The sequence below is a fragment of the Rhipicephalus microplus genome, chromosome 6 (genome assembly GCF_043290135.1).
Source record: "Rhipicephalus microplus isolate Deutch F79 chromosome 6, USDA_Rmic, whole genome shotgun sequence".
NCBI classification, from domain to species: Eukaryota; Metazoa; Arthropoda; class Arachnida; order Ixodida; family Ixodidae; genus Rhipicephalus; species Rhipicephalus microplus.
Genome location: NC_134705.1, coordinates 34,869,774 through 34,883,852, shown reverse-complemented (window position 1 = coordinate 34,883,852; position 14,079 = coordinate 34,869,774). Strand labels below are relative to the sequence as shown.

Below are 14,079 nucleotides of genomic sequence, written 5' to 3'. Positions count from 1 at the left end.
TTTTGCATGTAATTTTTGTTCTCCACAAATAATACACATTTGCGTCGCTGGCTCTTGCACTTGCTGTCACTCATTCACTTGTGTAAAACTTCATGTTCCTCTTTATTGTATTATTTATTAGTTATCACTTGGGACTATGGGGCAAGATGAGGTGACCTGTGCGATCACTGGTTAGACAGTCCATGTTGAATCTTTGGCAGAGAGAACGGGGATGCTGGTTCTCTAAGGAAACTATTCTTGCAGGTACATGGTGAGCTTCCAGAGCCCCAAACTGCCCGAAGCAGTGCTCAAGGCAAACGACTTTGAGCTCATCGACAAAGCTCTTGGACCATCACAGGCGGATGTCAAGGAAGTTGTAAAGCATTCTTTCTCACAACCAGGTACTGCACATCTAGTCACGCTTAAATTTAAATTTGACAGTTTGAGCTCATCATATACAGTCACACTTTGTTAGTGCATGCCCTTTCAGCATGTACTAATAGTTAAAACCTAGATGTGACAAATCCCCGCGCGTGTCTCGTAGTATCTAATGCATTCACTAACCCGTTAAGGGGATATGCTATTAAAGAACAGCAGGCTTTTTTCGAAAAGTACATTTTTTTAATTTGCTTTCACAAGTTCAGTTTGTCTACTTTCACCACAAAAAAAAAAAAAAAAAAAGCTGTCGCTTGTAATTAAACTCGAAGGAGGTTAAACTCTTTTTTAAAGAGCACATTGTGGCTACCAAAAACTAAAAAAAGCTCATTGTATACATTCCCCTGGAAATTATCACAAAAAGGTTGCAAACGATCCCCACATCCTTCCTTAAGGCGACTGACGTGAATGTCTCGCGACCAATGCGGCGCCTGTCTGTGGATGGGTTGACTGGCTCGATCACATATGTTATATTAGAGCGACCCTCTACTACGTGATAAGGATCACACAAACTTGGTGGACTGGCCAGGAGAGTGCTGGTTCTAACCAGCAGGTTGCACAAGCAGAGTGCAGCAATTAACGAGCAGTTTAGTTTCATTTCATTTATTGTACCATCACGGCTGAAGAATTACAGAGGGAAGTAGTTGAAAACAGTATTATACAAAAAAAAATAATAATAAACAACAAAAAATGTGTTACAAACAGTATACCAAAAATTATGAAAAGAACAATACAATATACATCAACCAAAACTGATTAATTACTATTAGTTAAAACTGTCCGAAAAATTTGATGGTTAGTAATGTCTGCGGTTAGAGCGGGAAGGTGGTTCCAGTCCTCGCAAGTCCTAGGAAAAATGAATTACAAAAAGTGGATGTCCTCGAAAAAAGAACAGCAACCTTATGTCGGTGATCAATGCATGATGATACATACTGAGGAGGTGAGATAAAGTCATTGTGTAATGAACGATGATGTAATATGCGAAGGAAGAGACACAAATGGAACATTTTACGGCGGGATTATAATGATCATAGTTCAAAGTTCCCCTTCATGTTGGTAACACTTGCGGTTCGTGCATACTTAGACATAATGGATCGTGTTGAATTGTTTTGTGTTTTGAATTATTTCCAAGTGAGTAAATAAGGTTATCGTGAAATGGGTCCCAAACTGAGGCGGCGTATTCAAGCTTCGAGCGAATTATTGTTTTGTACAACAAAAGTTTAAATGCTGGAGGAGCACGGGAAAAGTATTTTCTAAGTTAATCAAGTGCTTTGTTAGCGCTATGCATTATAGATTCAATGTGTTTTTTCCACGTTAATTTTAATGATATAGTTACACCGAGATACCTGTAAGATACTATTTGCAGGGGAAAGTTGTAAAGGATGTATGAAACTGCCGTGTTAGTAGATCGAGTTATGTGCATGACCTTGCATTTTTTAGTGTTTAATTCCATGCACCAATTTTTGCACCATTGGGATGCTGCGTCCAAATTTGATTGTAATATAGTGATGTCATGAGGGCTGGTTATTTCTTGAAATAATACACAGTCACCTACCAACAAGTTAATACGGGGTGAGACACAAGAAGGTAAATCATTAATGTAAATTAAAAAAAGGAGAGGGCCGCTCCTTGTGGCACACCTGGGGAAACAGGACTCGGAGGAGAGTCAGTATTGTTAGCAGAGGCGAAGTGAGAATGATTTGTCAAAAAACATTCAAGCCATACAAGAAATTTAGGATCCAAATTTAGTAACTGTAATTTATACAAAAAGCTGGTTATGGGACACCTACTCAAAGGCTTTCGAAAAACCTAAAAATATACAGTCAGCTAGAAATTAACGATGGAGGACTGCATGAAGATGATGAGTAAAACACACAAATTGCGTTTCACATGAGAACGTCTTGCGAAAACCATGTTTTGAAGATGAAAAAAAAGGAATTTGATTCAAGAAAGGATACAAGATTCGAAAAGAAAATATGCTCTATGACTTTACCTGGAATACTAGTAAGGAAAATGGGGCGATAATTTAGAGGTGAGTGCTTGTTAACAGACTTGTAAATAAAAAGGAACCACCCTCGCAGTCGTCCAGTCAGTGGGAAGAGAGCTTTTGTCAATGGATTGCTGAAAACGTTTTGTTAAAATGATTGATGAATAGCATGATGTGTTTATGAATAACCGCAGAGTACTGAAGTGGCACCCAGTGGAGGAGGATACTTTTAGGATTTTAATAGTTTTGACCACGCTACCGTAATCAGTAGCTATAGGAGACATCAGAATAAAATCAAAAGGTTTAATGTAAAGAGTAGGTTTGTCAGTAGTTTCTTAAAGTTTTGCATAAAGACTTCCTTAGCGCACTTGTGCACTTCACATCAGGTGAGGCATTTCCTATGGAATCAACAAGAGTGATTGTGTTATCGAGCTTGGAAGTGATCATGAGCGCCAGAATTTTTTCTGATCCTACATTAGTATCGATGGTAGCATGTTATTAAAAAAAAATTATCTTTAGCATCCTTTATGGCTGCAATATATCTGGTGAAAGCTTACTCGTAGGCTGCCCAACATCGTGAACGGTATGCGCTATTTCTCTTATTTGACAAACGTTCTATAGAACGGTTATACTACGGCACATTACCATTTGAGATTATCGTACAAGTGGGTATGTACTTTTTTGTTAGTTCTTTAACCTTGCACAAAAATAAGTCCCAGTTAGATTGTCCGGTTCGATCTTCGAAACCATCTAGATAGCCATCAAGTAAAAGACAAAAGTTGTTCGTTGATCATTTCAAAATGGGCATTTTCATAATCGTGAATAACTTTATTTGTGTTCTTGCATATTGAGAGTGAAATATTAAAGTGAAATGACACAATGCAATTCTCGCTCATACCTGGTATGTGTGTAACATCAGAAACGTATTCAGAGTGTGTTGTTAGCAAATGATGTTGGCTGTTGACTTGACTATTCTAGTTGGTTGTTTCACCAATTGTGTTAGAGAGAGAAAATAATGTGCGCAGATCCAGAAATTCTTTTGCAAATAAAAGGATGGATTCAGCATAGGTGGCTTTGACATCCACAAAATATTGGGAATGTTGAAATCGCCGATCAGGAAAAGTGGTAACCTCGGGTATTGTGACACTACAGAGTTGATCACATCGTGTAAGTCATTAACAAAAGTATGACTGTAAGGGGGAGGTCGATAGCAGACACCAATAATTATTTTATATTTAGGAAACTGAACAACAGCCCAAATGGTTTCCAACTCACTTGCAATGTTATTGCGGCAAGACGAATTTGCTTGAAAATGTCAAGCAATACACCAACACCTATCCGTGGTCCCCGATCATGACGATGCACAGAAAAATTATTAGCCGAAGAAAAATGCTCGTCATCCGTTACATTCGGTATAAACCAGGTTTCTGTTGGTACGAGCACCTGTGTGTTGCATGTACCTGTGTGCTGCAAGTTTCTGGTTCCACCAGAAAACAGCAGCTCCCAGCAGAAAGCCAGCAGGAAATTTCCACCTGGGGTGTCAAGTATAGTTTTTTTCTCTTTTCCCGCTGAAGCAAGGTTCTGGTCTAGAAGAGGTGCAACAGCTGTGCCAATTGCACCAATTTGATACAATTCTCCTTCATTGTGCCAAGCTAGGCCAAAACTATGAAATTTATTAAAATTGCGCCGCACTGCCTTAAAATGCCCGACCAGCCTCAAAATTATCTCACTTGAATTAGTTTTAGCACGAAATGGAGGCCACATTGGCCACCTGCACTTGGCGTTGTCAATCAAACCAAGCAGCAGACGCTAACCTTAAAACACGGTGTAAGATATGTGCTCGTTAAGTAAAAGATGAAGTAATAATTCTGCACGCCCCGCTGATGCGTCCATTGGTCCGCGGACCATGGAGGATACCTATTGGCGGGTAAACAAAACATCAAGCCAAAAAAAAAAAAAAAAGCGTTGCCGCAGACTTCAAAGATTCGCAAGAAATATAAGTTTCCCAGTCAGCAAACGCGGGTACGGCATGTAAAGAATGTATGCCGCGTTTTCTGCTCGCGCACAGGGTTGAAGTTTTGCGAACCCTGTCATTGCCACCCACCGCTTGATGTTGCGTCATCCTGGCGATAGATATTCATCACTGGGTCAACGGGCGCGCCTTTGTTACTTTATCTGGTCGAACGCACCTTGCAAGCGAGCCGAGACGTTGGGCCCTAAACCTAACCCCACCGTCAAGGGAAAAAAAAGTCATAGTTTCGCCGAAAGGACGAAGCAATGAATGCGATAGAAACTCGAATATTCGAATGTTTTACGAAGCAAGGCTAGCATATTTAGGAGCACTATTAATTGCAACTAGGATGTGCTTGCTAAGTAACCAAGTTTGCCGTTTTTTAAGCAACCAACGATTCGGATGTGATTCCAGACTGGCGTTCGTATTATTGGGGTGTTCGAGTAAAGACATCCTTCTCTCCAGTGATGTGAGTAATTTCTTTTTCTTTGTTCAGGGGCCGTGACTGCGGCCATAAACTACTATCGTGCCCTGTGGCGAAAAGACGAGCGCCTCCGAGATCTGCACTTCCGCTACCTCAACACTCCGACGCTCATCGTGTGGGGCCAGCGGGACCCCTACCTGACGCTCAAGCTTGCCCAACTCAGTATCCTACAGGCTTTCGGCCGTGTCGAGTACTTGGCCGATGCGGGACACTGGGTGCACAGGGAGCGAGCCGAACGGGTCAACGACCTCATGCAGCAGTTCTTCAAGAACACCGAGGCCCTCTGCTAGAATCTCAACACTACTGGACGTTTTCTGTGCGAGTGCACAGTTGGTAACGGAAGAGTGGTGTCATTTGCAGACAGTTCTGGGATTCTTCAAACATCTAGCATCACTGTCCGTAACTTACTGAAGAGATGTGATTCATTTGGACGCAGCGTGTGCCAGTGTATAAGTGTAGGCCTGCCACTACAACTCAGCGATAGACTCTCTATCATCTGAAATTGTCTCTCTGATTGAAAGTGTGATTAGCAGACAGTTCGGACCATATGTGCGTGTTGTTTGATCTAATGGGTTGCAGACAAACTTTGCTGGTGCAGAGTCTGAGGTGTGTGCAGCCTTCTGACAGTTTTACTTTCTTACAGTCAGCTGCAAGTGGTCTCTACAAATTTCTTGATAAGCGTCATAGGTATTGGTGCCATGTTTCTGTGTGGTGCATGTCAGAACCTAAACTAGTGCAGCTATTTTTGGCTGCCGTCTATAAATTTAGAGGCTCATCTTGAAAGAACAATGAAGGTTGCTCCATGCACAAAGCATCCGGTGACTATTTATCTTAATGGGGGCATAGTTATTTTCCTTCACCCTATTTAATTGTATAGAACCGTTGAGTATATTTATGTTTTTCGAAATGTTCTAATTATGAGGCACCTGTGGTGTTGGACAATTTCTAATATTATATTTAGATCTTTGTGCCATTAAGTGACCAAATATGTAGTGTGCTATGTTTGTGTGGGTAACAATTGATGTCACTAATACTGAGTTTTTTCTTTCATCTCTTTGCTATTGCATATAGTATGGACTGTTGGACTAGGTATAGTGGAACCCATTTATAGCAAACTCCAAGGGGCCACGATAACTGGTTGTCGTATCAGTAGTTCGTTGTTGATGGACTCTCCCTTAAAAACATGCACTTAGCGCCCAAGCTGTTTTTTTTCTGTGCATGTTTATTAAAAAGTGCTAACAAACTCTCTGGTGACAAGATAGGCCTTTTTGTGTGTTCAGCCACGTCCGATGCATTCACTAGTGCATGGAACCTCGTTTACAATGAACTCGTGGCGTTCCACTAAAGCGCGGTACTACCACAGGTCAGAACCGATCGCATGCAGCACCATTCAGGTGACGGACCAAATCTGCATTTGGAGGCACGGACGCCATATGGGTTCACCTCATTGATTCCCGTCGTCCACGTGTCTCGCGAACAGATCAGCCCAAGCTGTTCTTCCCATCAAGATTCCGACGACAGAACGCCACAGCTTTTAACCAACCAGTGGGCTGGCAGCCAGTACACTTTTCATCTGCTCGAGCCGTACGGCTGTCTTTGTAGTGAATTTCAGGTCTGCTGTCTTCGCAGTGAATTTCAGGCCTGTTGGCACTTAGTTCACTTTATTTCTGGCTTCATAGTCTAAGACGATCACCTTGACATATCTACACTTTTAATGAGCGTTAATTGGCAGGTTGGAGGGTAGCAGGTAAGTTGTTGCTGTAATCATTGCAGACACGGGATTCTGCGGCAGGCAAAGTGGCGATGTTGCCAAAGAGGTATTCTCGGAACTCGGCCCTTGTTTGAACACTTATATTAAGGTCAAGATGCGAACCAAGACAAGAGAAAATAATGTGCAGCAGTGCAATGTGTACTCTGGTACCTGTTATTTATTCGCAAAGAAAAAAAGAAGTGCCGATATCATCTCTCATCACTATACTCTCCCTTTCTATGTGTGGCCCCACATGCAACAACAGCGCATGGTTAACCTACAGCAGCAGTGAAGCAAATTTTTATTCCCATACAGCCATTCCACCAACAACACTGTTTTCAATGAAACAATTTACAGTCCTCGAGAATGCTCAACAAAGCTAAGCGAGCTTGATATTCTCTTGGCTTGGCTCACATGTTCTTGAATACTCTCCAACTGGTCTGTTGGTAGTTGGTGCAGGGGAGTGCAGAGGCTGTGGTGGAGAGAAATCTATCTGTTCTCATTTCTGTCGTGTCAATCCATTTGAGATAAGCAGTCCGCGTCCATGACAAATCTAGATTCAGTTTGTCATCTCGGCTCTGGTTGCATGCCGGGCCATTTCCATTTGCAGTTTAATGTATGTGCACTGTTTTGCATTCTTTGTGCACGCTTCATTCTTAATCGTGCTCGGGTACAGCAAATAGCCTGTTAGTTCAACTCTATGAAGACATGCATTTAGCAAGCATTGTGTAAGCAGCCTCGCACAAAGTGACAGTGGCGAACTTGCGAACGGCAGCATGGCGCACATTGTTGACGATGAGTAACAGTAGCACGTTCGTTGTCACCGGCCACGATCGTCTTCGCTCTTTTCTAATGCTTATCTATTAAGACATCACCGTAACCGCGGAAGTCATTATTATTGATCGAGCAGTCTCTGTAGTAACCTCTGCAGAAGACCTTTTGGGGCACTTTGAGGTATGGGCGAGTTGTGTCACAGTGAACGTTGATGTGATAGAAAGTCTCTGCTTCTTGCATTTGTGGCTTCTTGCATATGAAGGCATTGTTCGGTTAGTATTTGGCGGTCATAGATGCAGAAAACGGCGCCAGAAAAGTTTGCCACATGAAATGCGACTGTAAGCCTTCTTGCTACCTCTTACTTTTTTTTTTTTCTCTACCGTTTTGCCATTGAAGGAATGCCTAAAAGTAAGCGAGCTCATGCTCAGTGTCTGAAATGTGCATGTGGTGCTCGCTGCCATGGAGTTAATATAGCATACTCTTAAGTAAAAGCTCACTATAGGGCCCATGCATTAAAACCTATGACCACTCGGCTGCCATCATGATGAAACAGTACTCGGCATTTGGCTTTAGTGCACTCACGCTCACCACTGCGTGCTGATATGACCCCTGGTATTTTTTGTACTTCATGGCTCTCATTGGCATCGCAGTAAGAGACTGTCGGGTAAAGTCGAGTTGTTCGCTCTTGACAACAAATAATACGGACGACGAAATGCTGTATACGACATGGCTGACCTGGAAGCAAGCCAGTGCAATCGGCCGCATAACCATGCTCTCAAGTGCTTATACGGTACGAGAATGATGACATTGTCTAGTGAACAAACCTGGAAACACAGTTTTTTTGGGGGAAGGGCAATAAATTTCATATAGGGTCAGTGTATTTGTTAAAAGTACTGTTGATGTTAACATCAAACAATTTCCATTCATTTGTAATACAAAAAATCTTGTTTACTATATATATTCCAAGAATTTGCTCATATTCAAATGCCATATTTGGCACTCCTGTAAATAAATGTGATGGCCACAGTGACAACAAACATGCTTTTCCTTGGTTATAGCTTGATCGGTACAGCTTTTCCTCTAGAGTTGGCATATAAACTCTGTGCTCGGTACAAACGACTATAGCTTCGATGCAAGTAAACTGCAGTGGGGCACACGCAAGCGAGTGCCTGTTATTTGATTGCTTTTATTAACCTTTATATGCACCATATTTTTACCGCAACCCTGTCTGTAGTGTTCGTTTTAAAGTAGGAGGCTTTGTAAAATGTTCACTGTAAGTAGACCAGCATAGAAAAATTGTTAGTGCACTAAAATATGGTAGTTATAACGGGTATATCATTATATCTGGGATTGCTATAAGTATGTTTGACTATATAATACCAGTGATCATGATTTATTTTTAATAATGCTGCCTTAGGTATATTTTAAGAAGTAGATGATTCATATGAATAAAAACATTGTGCAACTGCCATAAGGCTGAGTTCTATTTCACTCTGACTGGGCATTGTTTAATAGTTTTTTTTTGTTTTTTTTTAAGAATACATGGCGAGTTATCAAGATAGTGTGATGGCAGGATCACTGCATCAAAGTGCACACGGTGCAGCCTGTTCCGTGGAGCTGTCGTGCGTTGGCGAGCGAGGGAGGACACTGTTGACAGTTCCAGTCTCAACATTCAAAGGGGGCTCCAGTAGTGGGGTAACTTCCGACAAGGAGCACTAATGAGAGTGTGCCTCTCTTTTTGTTCATTTCATTACGAGCATTGACGGGCCACCAGAAGATGACAAGTACCAGCAAGCACGGAGGGAGAAACAGGGGCGTCGGACTACTAGCAGGGCCTTAATGGCCTCGGTCAGTGCCAGTGAAAGCCTTTTTTTAACTGCCTCAATGGGATCAAGTTTTTTTATGGCTGCTCCATGCCATATCCCGTGCATTTCGTTGCCGATCGACCTCGGAAAGACCAGCCGATGGCTGCGAGTTGCCTGGGTGAAATGAAGAAGCTTAAGCAAAGCGGACTTCACGTCAGTCTCAGAACAGCCAGCAAAGCGGACTTCACGTCAGTCTCAGAACAGCCTAATCATTAATAAGGCAAGTGCCATATTTCGCAATGAGACACGTGAGCAGCTCGATTTCATAGGAGAGGCTGCAAACCAATAATATTGATAGGAACATAATCGACATGGAATAAGACTGTCTCATCTCAGACAAAGACTTCTAAGCTGAGTATGACGCAGTCTTGAAGTATGAGGACAAAGCAACGCGAATCCTTGCCACGCTCCAAGGCAGGTGGAAGCACATTTAAAGCACACAAGCAGAAGGGAGATTGTGGTCAGTTACTTATGCTACTGCTACACTATCTGAGAGGACAGGAGCTAAGCTACTGAAACTGAACATTGCACCCATTTCTGGGGATGTGTGCAAATGGACGTAGTTCTGGGAGCACTTTTTCTATATTGTAAAAACAACAGCAGCATGACTACGATAGAGAAATTCCATTATTTGCAGCAGTTTTTGAAAAGAGATGCTGCTTCAGCGGTGGCCGGAGTATTACAAGGATCCTTTAGACATGCTACGAAAGCGCTTCAAGGAGAAGACTCGCCAGGAGCAGGAATACTTCGCAATGTTGCGTCAGCTTACTCTTGTTCAAGCACCTGGTGACACAGGAGCTCTCCGGAAACTGCTGGGTGCTGGGTGTGCAGTGGTCGTCATTTTCATCGATGCTCTGCGGTATCATGCCTAGAGCATTACCTCGAAACATTGTAGTTCTCTATCATTGAACCTGTGTTGCACCAGTTGGGATTAACGATGTGGACTATGCTGTTCATTCTTCGGGGCTAGACAGCCTCGTGGTGCTCCTTTCTATCAAAGGAGAGACCCTAAGAAGAGTGACTAGAAGGACAACAGCTTACGAGACAGTGGAGGTCAGCATGGGTCAAATCAGTCATCCCGAAGTTCCAATTGCAACCGGCCTACTTCATCTATTTTCGTGATGAACTCCTCTTATGATTTTCAAGATGCCTGAGATATTTGTACATTCTGCATATCAAGACAACATTTGAAAGAACGGTGTCAAACCAGTATGTCCAATTGCAGAAGAAGCAAGTGCTGTTCAAGAATAAATGGTGTTTCGGTGCACAACAAAAAGTCACGGGACACGGGACTGCAAACTAAAAGTCTTTAAATTGAAGTGCAAAGGGTGCCATGCTTCAAGTATGTGTGATTCACAGAGAACTACTCAAAGGTGGCTCAAAGATGTCACAAGAAGCCATGTGAGCAAACCAAATGAATACACAACTAAAAAGAAAAGCACAAGGAAATCGGAACCAAGGAAGACATCACTGGTTGTTGGTCAAAAAGATACAAGCTTTCATTAATTGAAACATTGGAAGATCATGACGCGACAGCGCTTGTTTGAATGCCATTAATATCATTTCGAACCCATACTGAGACTGCTGCATCACACGTTAACCATTAGCTACTCATTTAGCAGGACGCTGCACCATGACAAGTTGTTGAGAGCAACATGGAGCAGGCAGCTTTGCTAAAAACCATGATGGCTGATCGACGTTCAAAGGTGCGCGAGGAGAAAATAGAGCATGAATGGGACAGAGTATAAAAGCGACCAAGCTAAGTGAACTTCAATGCTTGCTTTCCGAAGAGTGACAGCATCGCATGAAACTGAAACATAAAGTTGAAGTTCTGAGAAAAGCTGCTCAAGCGGTCTTGGTTATGGAGTACGAGGCGAAAGTGCAGAAACTGACTGACGAGGTGCGGAAGTGACTGCAAGGATTAGAGAATAAAGTTTGATCATCGTCACCCCTAATACACAGAGTATAAAAGTTGGATGAGGAGGAACACCAGGCTAAATATGTGGACATTGAAAAGCGGCAAGGAAATGTGGAGATGCGTATAAATTAGCACACAATTAAATGTGATGCACAATTATTTAGCTTGGACAGCTGTCTACAGGAGCTGACCTCGACAGTGGGAACCAACAAGCAATTGCACCAAGGTAGGCACACCCTTTTATAATACTGCAGGCGTCAGTGACAAGGCAACAGAGCTCTCTTACTATGACAGCAACTGCTACATTAAGGCATTGCTGGACTCCTTTGGCAAAACACACCTGCAGATGGAAGAGTTGCAACAGCAGAGAGGCCTCGTGACCAAATTGCCTACTTCTTCTATCTGGCTACAAAGGAGGGCCTTAGTCTGCTTGCCAAATGGACGGAGAAGCTTTGCAAAGTGAAAAGGGAGTATGACCAGGCAAGGCAGCATGGACAATAGGAATCTCGCAGAGATCATTCGGTTGAGAAATTCTGGTGATAACGTATGTTCTTTCACGGTGAGACAAGCAATCAAGGACGGGTTTTTGTAACAAGACCTTCCAAAAAATTTTAGCACCTGGAACTGTGTGACCAACTTTAGTGCGAGTATAGGAATGTCAATTTCATCACGATCACTAGTGGGCCACAAGAAGAAAAAGCACCAGCAAGCACGAGAAGAGAATTAGGGACGTCTGGCAGGGTGTTAATGGCCTCGGTCAGTGTCGGTAAAAGCTTTTTTTTAACTATGTGTATGGGATTGAGTTTTATGGCTATTCCAAACTATATCGCACACATTTTGTTTTTACATTGTGAAGTGAGGTTGCAGGCTTGTAACAACCTAACAACCTTTTTTCTTCGCACAGCGGAGTGAGGCTACAGAATTGCAACAATAGTCATGTGTTGTGCCTCCTGCTAACTCTAATGTAGGTCATCTGCGTAGTTAAGGTGGCAGCACGCTCAAAAACTGCTCCGTTTCTCTGTGCACATAGAATGCAAAAAAAAAGTCCGGGTTTGTCAAAAAAGAGATGAAGCACATTTAAGTGGAGAAGTGGAAATATGTGTAAACAACTTCACTCAGCACTGCTCCCACAGTTTATTAACTTACCCTGAACTATGGTGTGGTTTTGGCAGCCCTCAGCTCATGAACCATGTCTGTAACGTAACGGCTACTTTGACCACTGCTAGCCAACTGGACAACGTCAATGCAACTATGCAGCGTGTGGTAAGGCTCGCATGCAAGCCGCTCAGAAAAGGTGCTGCACCTTTGAGGCCAAGACGGCGTGTCACTGACTGGAATGTAGCATCTCTCTTTTGCAATGCAAAATTATTCTGCTGTCCGTCTGTCTGTCTGTGTCTGTCTGTCTGTCTAGCCGCTTATGTCTGGGTGCGCTCGTGATCACACCCTTCACTTTAATTGCTGTAAACTAAACTGAGTGTGCGAGGGTAAGATATCTCGACGAATGTGGCTCGCGGTTCGTGGTATGAATAATGTCACAATCTTGTTGCGTGTGCCGTCAAACCCTTTCCACCAGACGTATTGCACATATCCGCGGCCACTGATGATTCACATTTTATATCAATCCGAAAACGGCGAGAACTGAGGAGCGTAATTTTAACACGTGAGCGCTAAGAAAAAGCAGAAATCGGCAGCGTTGGCCCGACGAATGCAAAAAATAAATGTCAGCGTCCCAGCAGGAATCGAACCCAGCATTTTGCGTGGCAATCAGGTATTCAAACTCGGAACTACTTTTTCAATTGAACCGTAATGTTCATGAAACGTCAATTGTTGTTGCGCTGCTGGCTATCCAGTTTTATAAACAACATGTGCTCATTTGATACCGCCGTCAGGTCGGGTCACATCCTCTGAAGTTGATTAGCAGAGTCCTGAGCTACCATCCTCGCAAGCACCACCAGCGCTTCGTATCTGATTACCGCTTCTGGTGTTGCTAATATCCGTGTTGATGTTGGTATCGTTACGTAACTGTTAACAGTTGGTTATGCAAACTCGATGGGGCTGTTTAACGTATCTTTGTGCAGGCATTGTTCATATTCTTATGCGACATCTTTGGTGGTGCACCGCGTTTCGCTGTGGGGAAGTCATCACATCGTCCAAATAGGAGGGTGCTATTACAAACTCCGGACTCGAACAACAGTTATGGGCAGTCCACCAAGCCCGCGACGCAGCAGAGAGACTTGGTCTTTCTGTTTCAACACGGGAGCGGCCCGCAACGCGCTAAAGCACATTCTCAAGGACCAAATAAAGCTTGTTCATCCATCCATCCACTGGGAACGATGTTGTGTAACAATATCTTTCGTGCCACTTCGTAACGTTTACCTAAAAAAAAAGTTACAATGCAATAACCTTCTATTCTCTCACTTCGCATAACATAGATTCCCAATGTACGTGGAATTTGCCGAATTTTTTATTCATCTGCCAAATTTTTCATTTCTCTCGCATGCACCCAATTGAATTCTTGAGAGGGGAGTGGGGTACATGTGTGAAGCAATAACGAGAATAATAATGTTTTGGCAAACACTTTCAATAACAAAAGTTGGCAGCGGCACGTACAGTGGTGTACCAACTTTTTGATAAGTGGGGGGGGGGGGGGGGGGCAAGCTTACCCAATTTGTTCTCTCTCTCTCTCTCTCTCTCTCTATATATATATATATATATATATATATATATATATATATATATATATATATAGTGGGAGTAGTAATTCAATGGGCCAGTTAGTCTTCGTGAAGGTATGAGATATGTTGTGCCATATCTCATATATATATATATATATATATATATATATATATATATATATATATATATATATATATATA

General features: G+C 42.6%; 1 protein-coding gene across 1 annotated transcript in view; it reads left to right on the top strand.

Moving 5' to 3' along the window:
* The window catches only part of LOC119167670 (epoxide hydrolase 4), a 55,892-nt gene extending 46,998 nt beyond the window's left edge, over nucleotides 1-8,894 (top strand). The window contains exons 5-6 of the mRNA XM_037419190.2: nucleotides 244-380; nucleotides 4,909-8,894. Coding sequence (XP_037275087.2) covers nucleotides 244-380; nucleotides 4,909-5,186 — 415 coding nt within the window. The 3' untranslated portion in view covers nucleotides 5,187-8,894. The remainder of the gene's footprint in view (nucleotides 1-243; nucleotides 381-4,908) is intronic.
* Nucleotides 8,895-14,079: the final 5,185 nt, after the last annotated feature.